This window comes from Notamacropus eugenii, chromosome 5 (assembly GCF_028372415.1).
Source record: "Notamacropus eugenii isolate mMacEug1 chromosome 5, mMacEug1.pri_v2, whole genome shotgun sequence".
Lineage (NCBI taxonomy): Eukaryota > Metazoa > Chordata > Mammalia > Diprotodontia > Macropodidae > Notamacropus > Notamacropus eugenii.
This window is the reverse complement of record NC_092876.1, coordinates 107,184,421-107,200,172: the sequence shown is the minus strand read 5'-3', so window position 1 is coordinate 107,200,172 and position 15,752 is coordinate 107,184,421. Positions and strand designations below refer to the sequence as shown.

General features: G+C 37.7%; 1 protein-coding gene across 5 annotated transcripts in view; it reads left to right on the top strand.

Moving 5' to 3' along the window:
• CDADC1 (cytidine and dCMP deaminase domain containing 1) overlaps positions 1–15,752 on the top strand; it is a 74,847-nt gene that overhangs the window by 31,014 nt on the left and 28,081 nt on the right. For 3 of the 5 annotated variants that reach the window (XM_072610516.1, XM_072610517.1, XM_072610518.1), the window contains exons 7-10: positions 1,839–2,008; positions 3,753–3,942; positions 6,908–6,968; positions 8,445–9,285. In XM_072610516.1, the coding sequence (XP_072466617.1) occupies positions 1,839–2,008; positions 3,753–3,942; positions 6,908–6,968; positions 8,445–8,518 (495 nt within the window). In that variant the 3' untranslated portion in view covers positions 8,519–9,285. Of the gene's footprint in view, positions 1–1,838; positions 2,009–3,752; positions 3,943–6,907; positions 6,969–8,444; positions 9,286–15,752 lie in introns of those variants that run through there. The other 2 variants (XM_072610520.1, XM_072610519.1) reach the window with 1 other exon arrangement.

Sequence of the window (15,752 nt, the reverse complement as noted above, 5' to 3'; positions counted from 1 at the left end):
TCAGCAAACATTTATAGTCTTGTCACTCCCCTCTTCAAAAATCTTCAGTGGCTCCCATTGTCCCCTGAGTAAAGAGCAGACTTTAACCTGTCATTCAGGGCCCTGGAAATATTACTCTCCTGTTCTACACACCAGGCCTCATCTAGCCTGGGCTTCTCTGTGGCTTCTAAACATACCCTGCTCATCATTGCCCCCATGACTTTGCTCCTGCTGTTCCATGTGTCGGAAATGTGGTTTGTCTCCCTCTTTACCTGTTAAATTTTTTAAGCTCAACTGAAATATTACTTAAGCCATGAAACTTTCCTTTCAGACCTCGAGTAGTAGCTTGTTTTATGCTTCTCTAATGCAGTTAGCCTTGAGAGGCAGCTAGATGACGCAGTGAGTGAGCGGTGGGCCTAGAGTCCTAAAAATCAGAGGTCAAGTCTGGCCTCAGACATGTATTAACTGAGTGACCCTGGGCAAGCCAGTTAACCTCAGCTTCCTTATCTGTCAGATGGGGGTAATAATACCTACCTCCTAAAGTTGTTGTGAGGATCAAATGAGATCACAGTTATAAAGTGCTTAGCACAATATCTGGCACAGAGTAAGCCAGATTGCTTAGTTGTTTTTCTGTCATGACCAACTCTTTATGACTCTGTTTTGGGTCTTCGTGGCAAAGATACTGGAATGGTTTGCTATTCCCTTCGCCTTATTTTGCAGATGAAGAAACTGAGGCAGACAATGACTTGCCCAGGATCACATAGCTAATAAGTATCTAAACCAGAGTTGAATTCAGGTCTTCTTGACTCCAGGCCCAGCACTCCATCTCCTGCACCATCGAGCTGCACATGTTATGTAAACTTTGCATGTTGTCGAGGATTCCAGCATGGAGCCATCTTCTTGGTGGGCTTTTAGTAGCTTTTTGCTGAATGAATGGCAGTTGATTGGACTTATACATAATGAATCATTGATTTCTCTGCGTTCAAGTTTGTGAAGATAGTAGCCTGTTTGTAAACCTTAATAAGCTAGTGCTGAAGCACCGGTTTTGACAACCAGTAGATAACTGCCTTTTGTGACTTCTAGAACTGAAGAAGCAAACAAAAGCTCTGAGGTTGAAAGGAAAGTCTTTTCAAATACATAGTCGGTGCTCAGTGAAGACTCCTATCTCTGTGGCCCATTTCTCCATTAATAAAGACTTTTACATTCTTACCGAGGCCAGCATCTCCCAATCACATCCATGTGCTTACTGTTTGAAAAGGTGTTTTGCTGCCATTCCACTTTCCACATCTCATGACAGGAGCTCTTATTCAAGTTATTTTTCAACTTCTTAGCCCACTAATTAATACCAGCATGAACTACCTCTTGCAGCACATCTTTCAATCAATAGACTTTAACAAGTTCCTTCTTTTTACCGCAAAAACTACTAGATATGGGGAGAGCCAAGAATAATAGGTCATTTATGAATTCCAGGAGTTTATAAATTTATTTAGATAAACATCACTAAAAATACAACTTAAACAGGGAACAGTTCCAAACATAACATAATGAGTGTAAAATCCACCAACTATATGAGATTATTGGGTGGTGATCTTTTTCCTCTTGGAACATAACTTTGGCAGAGCCACATTTCAGCAAAAAGAATTAAGCTTCATATTTACTTCTTGATGGTTTAGTCAGAGGAAATATAGGCGTACCCACTGTATGCAAAGCATTATACAAGATGCTCGAGGGAAATACATGATGACTTTGGGGAGCGTGATGCATATGGGTTGAATTATTTTTAATCATCTTAGTGAGTTTAAAATTAAACTTTTGTTTAATTTTTTGGTTTGCTTATATTTGTTTGCTTATATTTACAGAAAACCTGTGATGGAACAGGGGCCATGTATTTCATAGGATGTGGTTATAATGCCTTTCCTGTTGGATCTGAATATGCTGACTTCCCACACATGGATGACAAACAGAAAGACCGAGAGATAAGAAAGTTCAGATACATTGTCCATGCTGAACAGAATGCCTTGACATTTAGGTATGGGGATGTTTTTGCATGTGGGTATATTTCTTAATAAGAGTGGGAGTCTGGTGTAGAGGGTGGCTTTCTTTCAAACATTTTTGAATAGCTTTTATTTTTTAAATACTGGACAATCATTATTCCAGGAAAAAAACCAGGATCATATTTGCTAAAGTTGACTGTTCATGAATGGCCTGCATCTTGGGCTCCTTGGCTAAGGCATTTTCCAGAACATTTCTGACTTTTTTCCTTCTGGCAATGCTAAGTACAATGAATCTGAACCATATTTCTCCATTTTCTGTCTCCTGTCTTGCCCCCTTTTCTCTCCCCTACCCCACCCAAATGAATACTCTTTCCTTCCCTTTCCCTCTACCCTGGAACTACTTAAAGTTTTACTTTTAGGTCTTGTTCACTCTAAATATTGGCTCTCCTTTGCTTTCTGTATCTGTCGTATGTCATTTTACAAAATGCTGTAGTTTGTTTTAATACTTCAAGGATCCCCTTCATCGTGGGTACTCTCTCCATCAGTGCAGGTCACAGCTCCCCGGCAACTTAGTATTTGGTCTCACTAGTAGCTTTGGTTAAGGGTTTCATTACCTGGTGATTCATTACCTTTCCAGATGTATCCTGGGTGGTCCACAGACAGCAAAGAGCCCATTGCTTTAGTGCTTAAAGTTGGACCTGCTGATTTTGTTTTCTGTCGTCTTGTTCAGAAACCCAGGCATATGCCACCAGATGGTGAGCTCTTCAAGGGCAGGGACTGTTGTTTGCCTCACTTTGTATCCCTAGTAACTACCACAGTGCCTGCCACCTAGTAGGTATTTCATAAGTGTATACCGCAATCTGATATGATGATGCCAATACCATTAGTTGGTACATTGCTGGATAAGATTCTTTTTAATTATTTCAAGACAGTGTGTGCTAAGGGTTGTCATTCCTTGTCAGTAGTAGTATTGTAGCTGAAAACACAGGATTTGGGACTAAAATCCTTATCATCTGCAGTGAGACTTCTGGGAGAAAAGCGGGATGTGAGGGGCCTCCTTTCAGTGTTCTTACTTCCTAACCCATAGTTTGTGTGCAAAACTTTGCAAGAACTTGTCCAATCAAATCTGTTCTTTTGCTTACACTTCATTGCTATAGCATTTGGTGAGGGAGTTGTTTGGTTATATTTAGTTTGTGTGAAGTAAATTGTTAGGACCAAGGTAGGATGGTAGAATCAGGTAACAACAAATGCAGCTCAAAACATGATTGTAAAAAGCATGATAAAAGATGCCTACTAAGCTTTTTAAGAGGGTAGCAGTCCTTTCTCTGTTCAACTGTAAACTATAAATTCCATGAAGGCCCAGATGAAATCTTAATCTATGTGTCTTCCATAAAAGCTAGCCTAACGCTCTTTGCATATAGCATAGGTCTAAGTAAATGTTGGAATTGAAATGAACCCCCAGAGCAGTGTCACATAAAAAGGTAACCCCACTGTGCTTATAATTCATTATTTTCCCTTTTCATTTCTTTTTACGTGTGCCATTTTTTTGTCCTTTGCAGAGTCAGAATTTGTATGAAACCTTACCAGTCTCTTAAAATCTTAACTAATTTTTGTGAATGTGCTTAAATCAAATGTACTTTTTCACCAGTAGTGGGATTAGTTACTGTTTTTTAATTGCTATGGTATAGTTTTAAGCAAACCCATTTCTATCTCTCAGCGTTTAAAGTTTTCTTTAAAAACATTAGCTTAACACCTTCCTAAGTGTCTCATTATTTCTAGGTGTCAAGAAATAAAGCCGGAAGAAAGAAGTATGATTTTTGTGACTAAGTGCCCATGTGATGAGTGTGTACCTTTAATTAAAGGTGCAGGCATCAAACAGATCTATGCAGGAGATGTAGATGTTGGAAAGAAGAAGGCAGACATCTCTTACATGAGGTTTGAGGAACTTGAGGGTGTTAGCAAATTCACAGTAAGTAGATGAAAATGTTCTTTCAACAGTGCCCTTTCCTTTGTGTGGTTAAGATATCCCCTGCATATTTTAAAACATGACTTCCCAACAATTGTAGCATTTATGAAAACTGTGGTGATTGGTTTGATTTCCTCATAGAGACAGTCAAATTATGACTTGCAAAAACTTCTGTACATAGAGAACTTGCTGTGCTGCCGTATCAAATCCCTCTCACCCCCCCACCCCCACCCCCACCCCAATCACATTCCCTTTGCCACTTGGCTGCAATTAGACCTTTGGTCTGAAGATCATTCCATGTCAGGCAAATATCTTTCTCGTGTATACATAGGCATCACTGTATTTAATCCTTTATTCTCCCTTCAAAACTCTAATTACTTCAAGAACATCTCTTCTTTCTCAAATTCCTAAAAAAGGAAATTGACCTTGAGAAAATAAATGTAATTATTATCTAGACATCCTTAGGTTTTGGGGGGTTTTATTGTTGTTGTTGTTGTTTTAATAAAAAATTCTAGCAAATAATCAATGCAGTTGAGTCAAAAGCTCCAAAAATTCTTCTTGAGAATTTTCATCTACCATCTCATGCATCTCATAAAACTGCTTCTCTGAAAAACCAGCTTTCAGTATAAATTAAGAAAAAAAGGCTTTGTTACTAATTGTTTTTCTGTTTTAATTGTAATGATTTTTTAGCATCATCATGGGTCAGAGAAATTTATTTAAGATTACCTGGTTGCCTAAAAGTCCTTGTTCCTATGGCAGAATAATGATCATAAATATGTAGGGATGTCATATGCCTGGAACTGGAGCTTTGAAATCAGCAGCCCAGTCAGTTTAACGGTGTCTCTCCTCCTGTAACCAAATAACAGCTTCTTCTGTGCCCTTCTGGGGAATAGAACAGCCTCCGCTTCCCAGCACCTATAAACTTGGCTAGGCCAGATGTCTGACAGCCAGAGTCAGCCTGGGGACCTGTTCCTCAGTGGCTCCTCTGTGTCCTTAGACAGTGAGGGCAGCTGCCGCTGGTGGGCTCACCTCCACTCCCACAATCTGACACAGGCTCCTTGGGCAAGTCCAGGCTGTGCGATGTCATTTCATTGACAGCTGTTGACACGAGCAGAGTTGATACCCTCTGTTGGCCAAAAGTGACTATCTGATGCTCCACTGAAGTTTGTCACTTTTTGCCTTTTTATCTCTACTGATAATTTTGTGTCAAATCATTGGGTTTCTGGCCCACAGTGAGCCCTTCTCAGTGGATTTCTGGGTGTACATGCTTAGCTCACCCTCTTGCCTTCCCATCTGTCCAGCCTGTGCTTTCCAGGACTCTGGCCAGGTACTGCATGCCAGTCCTCAGATGGGCCAGGCATTTCTGGAGTAGTCATGCTAGGGTTCTTTGTTTGAATTCAGTTCAGCAAAATCTTGTTATAAAGATACTTGATAGCTGAAAGCTCTCAAACGTTAAAAGGAATTGACATTACTTTTATTTTTATTATTTTTCACCATCTCATTGGGAGGTAATTGGTTCTGCTCTGGAATATTGCCAAACCAAGGCCTGGGAAGCACTGTCTTAAACATTGATTTTATAAAGTAAACTGGTGTCTACTTCCCAAACTACTTGTAAGAGACCCACAAAGAAACAAATTTTCATCTTACCTAATTCCATCCTCATTAGAAAAATAAAGCACCTGTGCCATAGGGTACAGAGAGTGGAACCTGGAATTAGGAAGACCTGAGTTTGAATCCAACCTTAAACATCGACTAGTTGTGTGACTCTCGGCAAGTAGCTTCACCTCTACCTCAGTTTTCTCATCTGTAAATTAGGCATAATAGCACGTACTCAGGGTTGCTGTGAGGATGCAATGAGAATAATTGTAAAGAAGCTCCTGGTACATAATAGACACTTATAGAAATGCATGTTCCCTTCCCTTTTCATTAGAGTACTGGAAGTAAGATTGACTCTGAAACTAAATTAGATGAGGAGTCTGTTGTTTGTTTTTTTAAATTAACTGTAAAATGGGAAAGCAGTGAAGGAACATCCCCCTGTAAATGTTTTCAGAAGGTGCCTAAAGGTCAGTGGACTGCCTCTCACTTTGCCCTGGGGAGGTTCTCTTCCTAGGCCTTACTGTATTTGTTTATGTGAGATCTCTGAAAACTTGACACTTTCTTTGTTTTGAGTGGTGAAAGGGTCAGGGAGGGGAGAAGAGGTGATGCTTCTTCCCCCTGCCAAGAAAACAGCTCTGCCCCAGTGCAGACCCTGGGCACAAATTGTAAAGTAGGTAAAGCTTCTGACTGACCTTTCCCTTGGCCTTGTAGATGTCCTTATTCTCCCTACTGTTCCCTCTGGGCACCTGATCACCCAAGCCCACCCTGCCCTCCACTCCAGGCTTATTGCTCCCCAGTGCCCTTCATTGACATTTGTCTTTCTTGTGTCTCATCCCCTCAGGGACCAAGATACCAGCTAGCTTATATGATAAACTAATGTTTATGTGTTCATAGAGACAGGCTTCTAGGAAATGTACATTTGAACCGTAGTTTTCTAAATTCAGTGCTTGGGTCTTTATTTGGCCCCTTAGTGATTCTAAAGATGGGAATTTCAAGCCAGGTAGGAAGGGAGGGCAGTTCTGGGGCATCCTAGTGGCTACAGCTATTTCTTGGAAAGGCAGTTTTCTCCTTTTCCCTTTGCCCAATGTCCTACTCTGACCAGGAACCACTCAAAGGCCTCTTTCTTTTTTCTGAGCAAGTCCTTTCACTTCTCTGGGCCTGTTTCCTTACCTGAAAAATAAACAGGCTTATTAGATGATCTCTAGGAGCACTTCTGGTTGTTCCTAGGCGATAATAATAAAGCACTCAGTGATGCATGCGTTGGGAGTACACCAGCCCCCGTTTTCTTGTTTTTTTCATTGTTTTAAAAGTTTCGAGTTTGCAGTGCTTTTGTATTTTTTCATATAAAATGAAGTGTTTCTGTCTTTTACAGTGGCAACTGAATCCAACAGAAGCTCATATTCTGGGACTAAATGAGTCTGAAACTGTAGAGAGTAAGTATGAGTATTATACTGGCAAGTAACCTGTCATTAAGTTCAATGATGCATAAATTTTGTGAACCAAATTTATCTTAGGAAAATTATAGGATATTTTCTCTTTACTAAGTAGATTTTTGCCATATAAATGATTGATTTGAGGGAGAAAGCTTTGTGGAGTTAGGTGATCCAAATTTATAGTCAGATCCATACTTTTAGGTCCAACCAATTATTAAAACACAAACAAATAAAGTAGTATCCAATATCAAAATCAGATTTTTATGTAAATATAGAGGATAAAAAACTTACTTAATAGAACCAAATGATGGAACTATATGCATTGTTAACAGAATAAGTTTCATTTATCCAGAATGATGGGGGGAAGGAGAGAAAGATTCTGATTAACTGAGAGTTATTCTATGTCTCATACCTACAAAGAATTCAAATACGATTCAGTACAACTAACACTATAGCTTTACTGAACTTAATTTAATCTTGGATTCGAAAGGTACTTCAGGGCTTAAGAAGACATCTTTATATAGTGGGAAAAGAATAATAAAAAAAGAGTTAAAAAATTTGAGTTGACACCCCAAGTCTGATGCCTGTGTGACTTTGGCCAATTCACCCACACTTACTAGACCTGTTTATTCATCTATAAACTGAGAGAGTTGAAGTAGATAATCTCCACAGTGGTTGTTTTATCCATTCTGACATCTCTCTCTTTGGCTTTTGAGTGATTTGAGCCTTTTGGTTGACCACATTCTAGATTAAGGATTCTTAACCACCAGGGGTTAAGATTGCAGGGAGTCTCTGTATTTGAATGGGAAAAAAATTATGTCTTTATTTTCACTGAATTCTTAATTGAAATTGAGCATTTCCTTCAATTAAGAATTTGAAACCATTATTCTGAGAAGGGCTCTATAGGATCCCACAGACTGTCAAAGTGGTTTAAAACCTTTGATGTAATTAAGTATAAGTTTATGTTGCAACAAAGTGATGTTTATTCATTAATTAGCAGCACTGCAAATCAAACTCATCCAACCATTAATAATGCATTTGAGAGAAATTAGGTTAAAAAACTACTTTATGTAAAGAGTAAATTTAACTAAAAATGTAATTTTAGCATTTTAGGATTTATCAAGTTTTAGGCAAACACATATTTTAGTTAAAATAGAAACCATAACTCACAAAGTTGCAAGTTCAGTTTAGATTTCCTGAGATCAGGGGCATTTTGCAATGCCATTTTGCATTTTGCAGCACATGAAGTGTTGGCCATAGATTAAGTCTGAATGTTAATCCAGATCTAGAAAGGTCAGAGTGGGTTTGTTTAACAAGCTACATTCTGCCACCTTGCAAACTGATCACTAGACTTTCTACTTCAATAGCTCAAAGTATAAACATTTTTTAAAAATTGTGTTTTGACTCATCAATACCTTTGTCTTCCAATATTACTGTTTTAATACAATTTAAAGAAGTTTTCTTCCTGTGCTTCAGATGGTGTCTTGAGGCCTAAGTTAATGGATGAAGAACATCACCAAAACAAGAAGTTATGTCTTGGAAACCACTAAAAGAAAAGAAAGTCCTGCCTGAATCAAAGAGGAGGCCAAGAGGATTTTTATTGCACTTTTAAAATTCATCCTTGTTGCCTCTGCAAATAAGGATGGAATTTAGGGAATAATTGACAAGTATTTTTAAGGAAGTTAATTTATTACTGGGATGTGAATAATGTTAATGAGAATATTTTAATTTTAGATTTCCTTGTGTGTTTTCTAGAGTACAGTAGGTTTGTTTTTTTTTTATTACACTAAATGGGGTATTAGCAATGAATAAGACTGTTGAGTGGCTGATTTCTGTTGATGTGGAGTTTAGATCAGCTAGTTACCCTGGGCCAGATCCTAGAAGTGAGGAAGCTACCCACTTGAAGGGTAGATACTCATTCAGACCATGAGATTGTTATGTAGTTAACTGCCATAAAGAAATAACTGGCAACCTCATGACCTGTAAGAGTAGGTAGTACTCTCTAAAGGCCAAGTTTGTGCCCAGGGTTTGTTAATCAATAGTATCTGCTCCATTTTAATTGATTCTTAGAAAAGTAAGGTAATTTCTGATAGACCATGATAAACATTTTGAAAATTAGTTTCTAAACTAGTCATTAATTATCCCCAAATCCTTTGATTAAATACAAGTCAGATTGACTCAAATGAATTATCACTGAATTATGATGGCAGCAGGAAGAAAATATTATTCCATGACAACAATTCTTGTTCATTGAAAATATTCCTCAAATTTGAGGGTAATTTTTAACAATAAAGTATTTTAGTGTGGTAAATTCTAATGAGCACTTTAGAATTACTTATCCTGTTCTTTGTTGTTCCTTGTAAGTGATGCTGAGAATCTCATGGCTTTGAAGTGAAAAAAGAAACATTCACTGACATTGAGCTTGCTAGAACAATTTTAACAGCAAACACTACATGGAGTTTAAGTTCCATTTCTGACTTCTCTCCTTCCCATTTTTATTTGCTGAAGAATTTCTAGAGAATTCTCTTTTGAGAGAGAGAATGGTCAGCTTTAGTGTTGATCCACACATAAATAATGGTGGGACAGTGTGGTCCCTTTTCTGTATTTTTCTAGGAGTGAGAAGGGAACATCCACTGACTGATACTTTGAAGGGCTGCCTTCTAGGCTTGCCCTTCTACCTGCCCAATTTTCAGCTAATCTCTGCTATTTGGTTAGAGATAATATATTCAGGCAAATACAGAGATGGGGAAGAAAGAGGATATAGTGGATGAAACAAAGCACACGCACATGAAACATTACACCAATTATCCAGTCTTTCAAGAGGGATTTAAAAAAAAACTAACCTCTTTTCTAAGCAAAATTCATACATAACTAAAATGTTCACTATACACAAAAAGTAGCTTGAACTTGCTCAGTCTATATTTTTCATATGCCTCTATGTGGGACTAGACTTGAGTTATTTTGTAGACTTGAATCTTCCAGCAAAATATTTTATTAGCCAGCTAGCCATTTATGGGGTGAATATGTATTATGCTAACACAGTAAAAGTTCAAAGTGAAGTTTCCTTGAAAAGAGCTAATTGATTGCCATAGCACAGTGGAGCATCTAAATGGTGTTTACTATCACCATTATTAAATTTAGCTTACAATTTAAAGAGGTAGATACATGCAAATGATGGTTTAAAAGGTTTCTCTTTTCAGGTTCAATATTGCTTTCTAGTAGGTTGTTTTATCCAGAAAAAAAAGTTTACATAGAAAATAAATTATATGGTAAATTAATTTCATTGAAGCTTTAAGCAGACTTTTAGAAAATGAATGAGACAGAGCTAAACTAAGTTCTGATTGGTAATAGAAATGGAAACTTCTGCTTTGTGTACTAGCAGCATTGGATATTTATTTAGCCAACAGACTTGACTGGAGGTTTTCTTCTCTGCCACACAGTAGGAGAAGAGAATTTCTACTTTATTCTTTTAAATCCACTGTTTTCTGTAATGACTAAAATGAGGACACATGATACTTGAGGTATCTCTTCCTGTTTGCCCCTCCCCACTCCTCAGACAAATGCCAAAGACCCAGATTGCATGGTTTTTTCCTACCATGTTGGCACTCTTGAGTAAACTGAATTATGTACATAATTTCATTGTAGCCCTTCTGGAGCTTTTTGCCTTTCTTTAGAGGTTTTCTTTCTCAGATGCTTTTTTTTTTTTTGACTGGAGAGTATAGGATGTCTGTTAGCTTTCCTTGTTTCATATTGAGAAGTAGAATGCTAATAGAATTTAGTCTGTGTTCAGAGTTGCCTATACACTGTTAAATGAGCATGGCTTTTAAGCTAAGAACTGCTCAAAATTCCATCTGGATGTGACATGAGAAATTCAGTCATTCAGGTGCTTAGTACATGAAAATGAGTGTTATTAAACTTTCAGTACCAGATGAACTTGAGTTTGCCAGAAGCACAGGGAGATTGTATCATTCAGAACGACCACTGTCCAGTTTACTTGGTGTAAGCCTTGGCTTTGCTTACATGCACATGGATCTCTGGCAGATGTTTGTTCTCTTTTTAAAGTCACTATGTAAACTTTGAGGGGAATGCATACTCTTGATGTAATCTTGCAGATCCTTGGAGTTGTAGCATTGTTCTTGTGTGCTTTTCCCTTCACCGTGTCCCATTTAAGTATCACCAGCAAGTTCAGGTGTATAGGGGTCTACTTTAAATTATAGCTTGGATATCCAGTTTCATAAAATGATTGTCATCATATTCAGTTAATACTTTCATGTCAGATACAGTGTCCCTCCTAAATGTATACACACTTTGGTTATTAACGGCTTCTGTATTTATTTTCTGAAAAACAAAAGATGTTAGAGTTAAGGACTGAAACTGTATACATTTTGGGGGGACATCTTGTTTAGTACCAGAAAGTAAAAGGGCCCAAATCAAGTAGCATCTTAAGATAATCCCTGTAATTTTTTTTTTCATTTTAAAATGTCTGGAGAAAAAAAAGAAAATTTTATGTGAGAATGATGGTCATTTACCTGCCTGTTTTGGTGAAGCAGACCAAAAAAGCTGTATATGGTCATGTTTCAACTTTTCAAAATGGAGGGAATCACCAACTTTTTTAATGGGCTAGTTATATTATCATTTTTGAAAGGAGGCAAAAATTAATGTCACCAAACACTTACTTGATTTGCACACTTTCAAAACCAATACCTCACCCTCTATTCATAACTTAGTTTTTTTATGAACATTTTTATGAATCATTTTTAGATTTTTTTTCTAAATCATTTAATCAACTTTACAAATGTCTGTCCAATGAAAGGTATTTTAAAAATCAAAAACAAGTACCTAACTCATGCACAGAAATCTTGGGGATAGAGAGGGAGTTGGTGCTGAATTCCTGATAAAAAATTGCTTGTATCCTTTTCTTCTAAAATAACTTTATTACAAACTCAAGACTCTCGGCAACATAAAATAGGAGCAGACAGAATAAAATCATGAAATCCAGCCACTTTTGAAAAATTTTAAAATACTTCATAATAATTTAAACAAAATAATACCTTGATCTGATGAGATTTTTTTTCCATATGTGAACTTAAAAAGGTTTGTTACCCTTGTTTTTTTTTTTCATTCAGCCGGAATTCCTGTAAATGTACTTCTATTTCTATTTTCCCCACTTTGTCTTCTTTTTTTAATGCTCTTTAGGCATTTTTTTATGGGACAATAGTATCATTACATAGAGATAAATGTATTCAGCCATACTCCACTTGCTGGTCACAAAGGCTGTTTCCAGGGTTTTGCTGAAATCCCATTTAAAGAGAATCAGCCACAGCCTCCAGGCTGTTCTGAGTCTGTTCCTTGCACATAGTGGACACTCAATGAACACTTTTTGGTGATATTAGATACATTAAAGTCCCACATTTTAGTTCTTAAGTAAATTTTATTTTAAATGGGGATGACTTACTACCACCATAACAAATTCTTTAAAAAGAAAAAAGCGAACTACCATATTTTTGACTAGGCAACCGCTCCACCGTAATGTTTGTGTGCTCCCTGGGGATGGAGGTTACAGAGATGCACATATGTCTTCCAGATGGGTTGGGGATGAAATTATGAATGCTTATTAAGTTGTAGCTGATGAGTCCTTTTCTAAAAAAATGACTAAGTTTACACCAGAGTAATCCTAATTTTGACTCTTTACAATTGTGGCTTTTTTTAAAGGACTTTAAAATTGGGGTGTTCCCCTGTTGCGTGTGTGTGTGTGCGTGTGTGTGTGCGTGTGTGCATGCATGTGTGCACGTGTGTATTATATCACCATTACCACTAGAATTAGTTTAATTCTTTGGCAACATTCCAAAGTGTTGACATTGGCTGTTCTCTAGCCTTGGCTGAAAAGCAGCTCCTGTTGAGATGGCTTTCCTTATGGGTATTTTTTATTAGATCACAAAATGCTAAGAGACAAATAGCAAACTTTCCTTTTACATTGAATCTCATCATATATGGAGATGGAATTGTTTTATCTGAAAATTCAGTCTAGCATAATTTTAATTTTCAAGGGAAATAAACTTCCATGTTTATATAAAAACAAATGGTCACATGGTGTTTATAAGGAAAAAGAATTTCAGCTTCTATCTGTATTTAAATTGATATCCATCCTTGTCTGTCTTGTGATAATGGTGGTTAGTGTAAAGTTGAGAATTAGGCTCCATTGCAGTTTTCTGATAATAAATTGTCATTTACAACAGTTTGAGGTCTCAAGTCATTGTGCCTTTTAACTTCTTTCATGATGAAAATTCTTTCCCTAAGTATAAACCAATAATGGAATCATAGATGTAGTCCTAGAATGCACCTTAGAGGTGACCTCCACTTTTCTCATTTTACTGAAGAAGGAAGCAAGTTCAGAAAGCCGCTTGTACTCAGTAAAGTGAAGAGCTGGGATTCCAAGAGGTACTGTCCTCCAATCTAGCACTTTTTTCACTGCTGTTATAATTCCACATTTGTATAATGCTTTAAGGTCTACAAAGCATATGCACATTAGCTCATTCTATCCTCACAACTGTAAGAGCAGGCGCTATGGGCCATAATCTCCATTTTACAAATGAGTCAACTAAGACACAAGGTAATTGACTTGCGCAGGCTCACACAATGGTCTTTCAGACTCCTAAGTCCAACACTATCCACTATGCTCTTCTTTGACATTACTGGTCAAGAATATGATTCCTCCAGCTCATTCCTGGCCTTCCCAAAACTCCCTTTCTTGTGATAAGTTTTCTTTTTGACCCAACAAGCTAAGCCATTAGTGCATGTCTTGTGTTAGGCACTTGCTCACAGAACCTCATCTTTTTAAAGTTCCCTCTGAGTGAAAATCTTGAGTGCCTAGAGTTAAGTAAATCAGTGAACCATAAATCTCAAATAAGGGGGCCTTGGCAGGGATGGGACTCCTCCAGAAGTTCATTGTCCTTGTAAAATGATAACTCAGCCTGTTCAGCAGAACCAGAAATGTTCTTCTATTTTGAGCTATTGAACCATTACAAACTCAGGAAAAGTATACTGACATGGCTAATATATTAGGTGAGTTAATGTCTCTCAGTTGTCAATATGTTTATCCCCCAAATCCACTGGGGGTTGAGAAAAAAAGTAAGAAGTCCTCAGAGGGAGAGTAAAACTTTGGAAGACTGAAAGGTATAACATTAAGCCATTTGCTGGAGAAAACATTTCTTTCCAGAAGGACATAAGCCTGCTCTCGAATAACTGGCATCTATTCCTTACCACTTTGGGTGAAACTGAAAAGTTGGCTGGCAGGTTATTTTTACACTACATACCCTACTACCTATAAAAGGTTGGTATTGATGAGTACTTCAAGAATACCAAGCTGGCTTGGAGTTATGATTAGAGGGGAACCAGGAACTGACTGATGACCTTTTTTTCTCAGTCTGAAATAGAGGAGCTGCCCAACCCCTTAACTCAAGAAAGACAGCTATACATGAGAACAGGGAGGATGCACCCTCATTGTAATACATAGAGGCTGCACCGCCAAGACTACATTGACCCCTACACGATTAATCGTTTACCCAGGTGGTGAGTTGGTTACTGTTCATATTTTAGCTGCTGGCAAATTTTCTGTTTGGATATGGACAACGATCTATAGTTTTCCTGTTTCTGATGCCATATTCCCAGAATCCACCATACCAAAGCCACAGAGAAAACTTTTCCAAACTAGAACTGAGCTTTTAACAGATAGAAATGCGTGTTTTTCCTGTTATGATTTTTCTTGTTTCACAGTTGTCTTTTCTCCTTTAAAAAAATTGATTCCTTTTAGAAAGAGACAAGTACCAACAAATTCAAGCTTCATTTCACTCCCAAGCTCAGTCTCCCCAAACAGCTGAACATGAACAGAACTTTAAAAAGTGGTTGACGCTGGGGTGCACACCCATTCAAACCTTGTAAGACCTCTCTAAGTTATTACCAGTGCTATCCATTGTTTTTGTTTATGGTTTATTCTTAAATGTTAGGGGACTGCTTTGTATTTGTGAAAGTGAAAAGGTGATCAATATGTGATAAGATATCTACACAGATAAGTATGGTATGAGGTAGGATATGACAAGAACTAAGAAGAGATTTAGAAAAAGTATAAGAAATTCAAGGCAGGAGAGATCATTTTCAACCGGGGGCTGAAAAATAATGTCTCAACTGATAACCTGGGAAGCAAGTAAATGACAGCTCTTTTCCTCTCATGTTCACCCGGTGGGACCCTACTGCTGAGGTAAAAATTGAAGCCCATGGGGAGTATGAAGAATACAGATTGAAGCAGAGTGGCATTTGGTGTCCTGATTTTTGGCTTCTGATGAACAGTGTGCTTTAAAAAGATATCGTGAAGTCTCAAAATACCTACTAGGGCATTAAGAAAAACGAAATATCTTTGTGCTGCAGAAGCCAAAACAGAATCTGAGGGTTGAGGGGACTGATTCCTCAGGGGACACAAGCCAATGCCCAAGTGACTTTAAGAAACAAACACAGGTGTCCCGTCTCCCAGACAGAGCTCTCTTCCCAAGACACAGAGCCCTGAAGTCAAGGAGTTTTTACAAGGAAGGGATTCATGAATCCACAAATAAGCAAATAGACTTTGTGATTGAATGAATAGTATAGGGGGAGGATATATTTTTTCAAACGTATGTAAATGTGGTTGTGATTAATGCAGTGGAAGATGGATGGAGATTGGTCTTGGAGAGGACAGATATAGTTTCAATTCCCAGCCTAGCCACCTGCTAGGTATGAGTTTATGAGCATGTGACT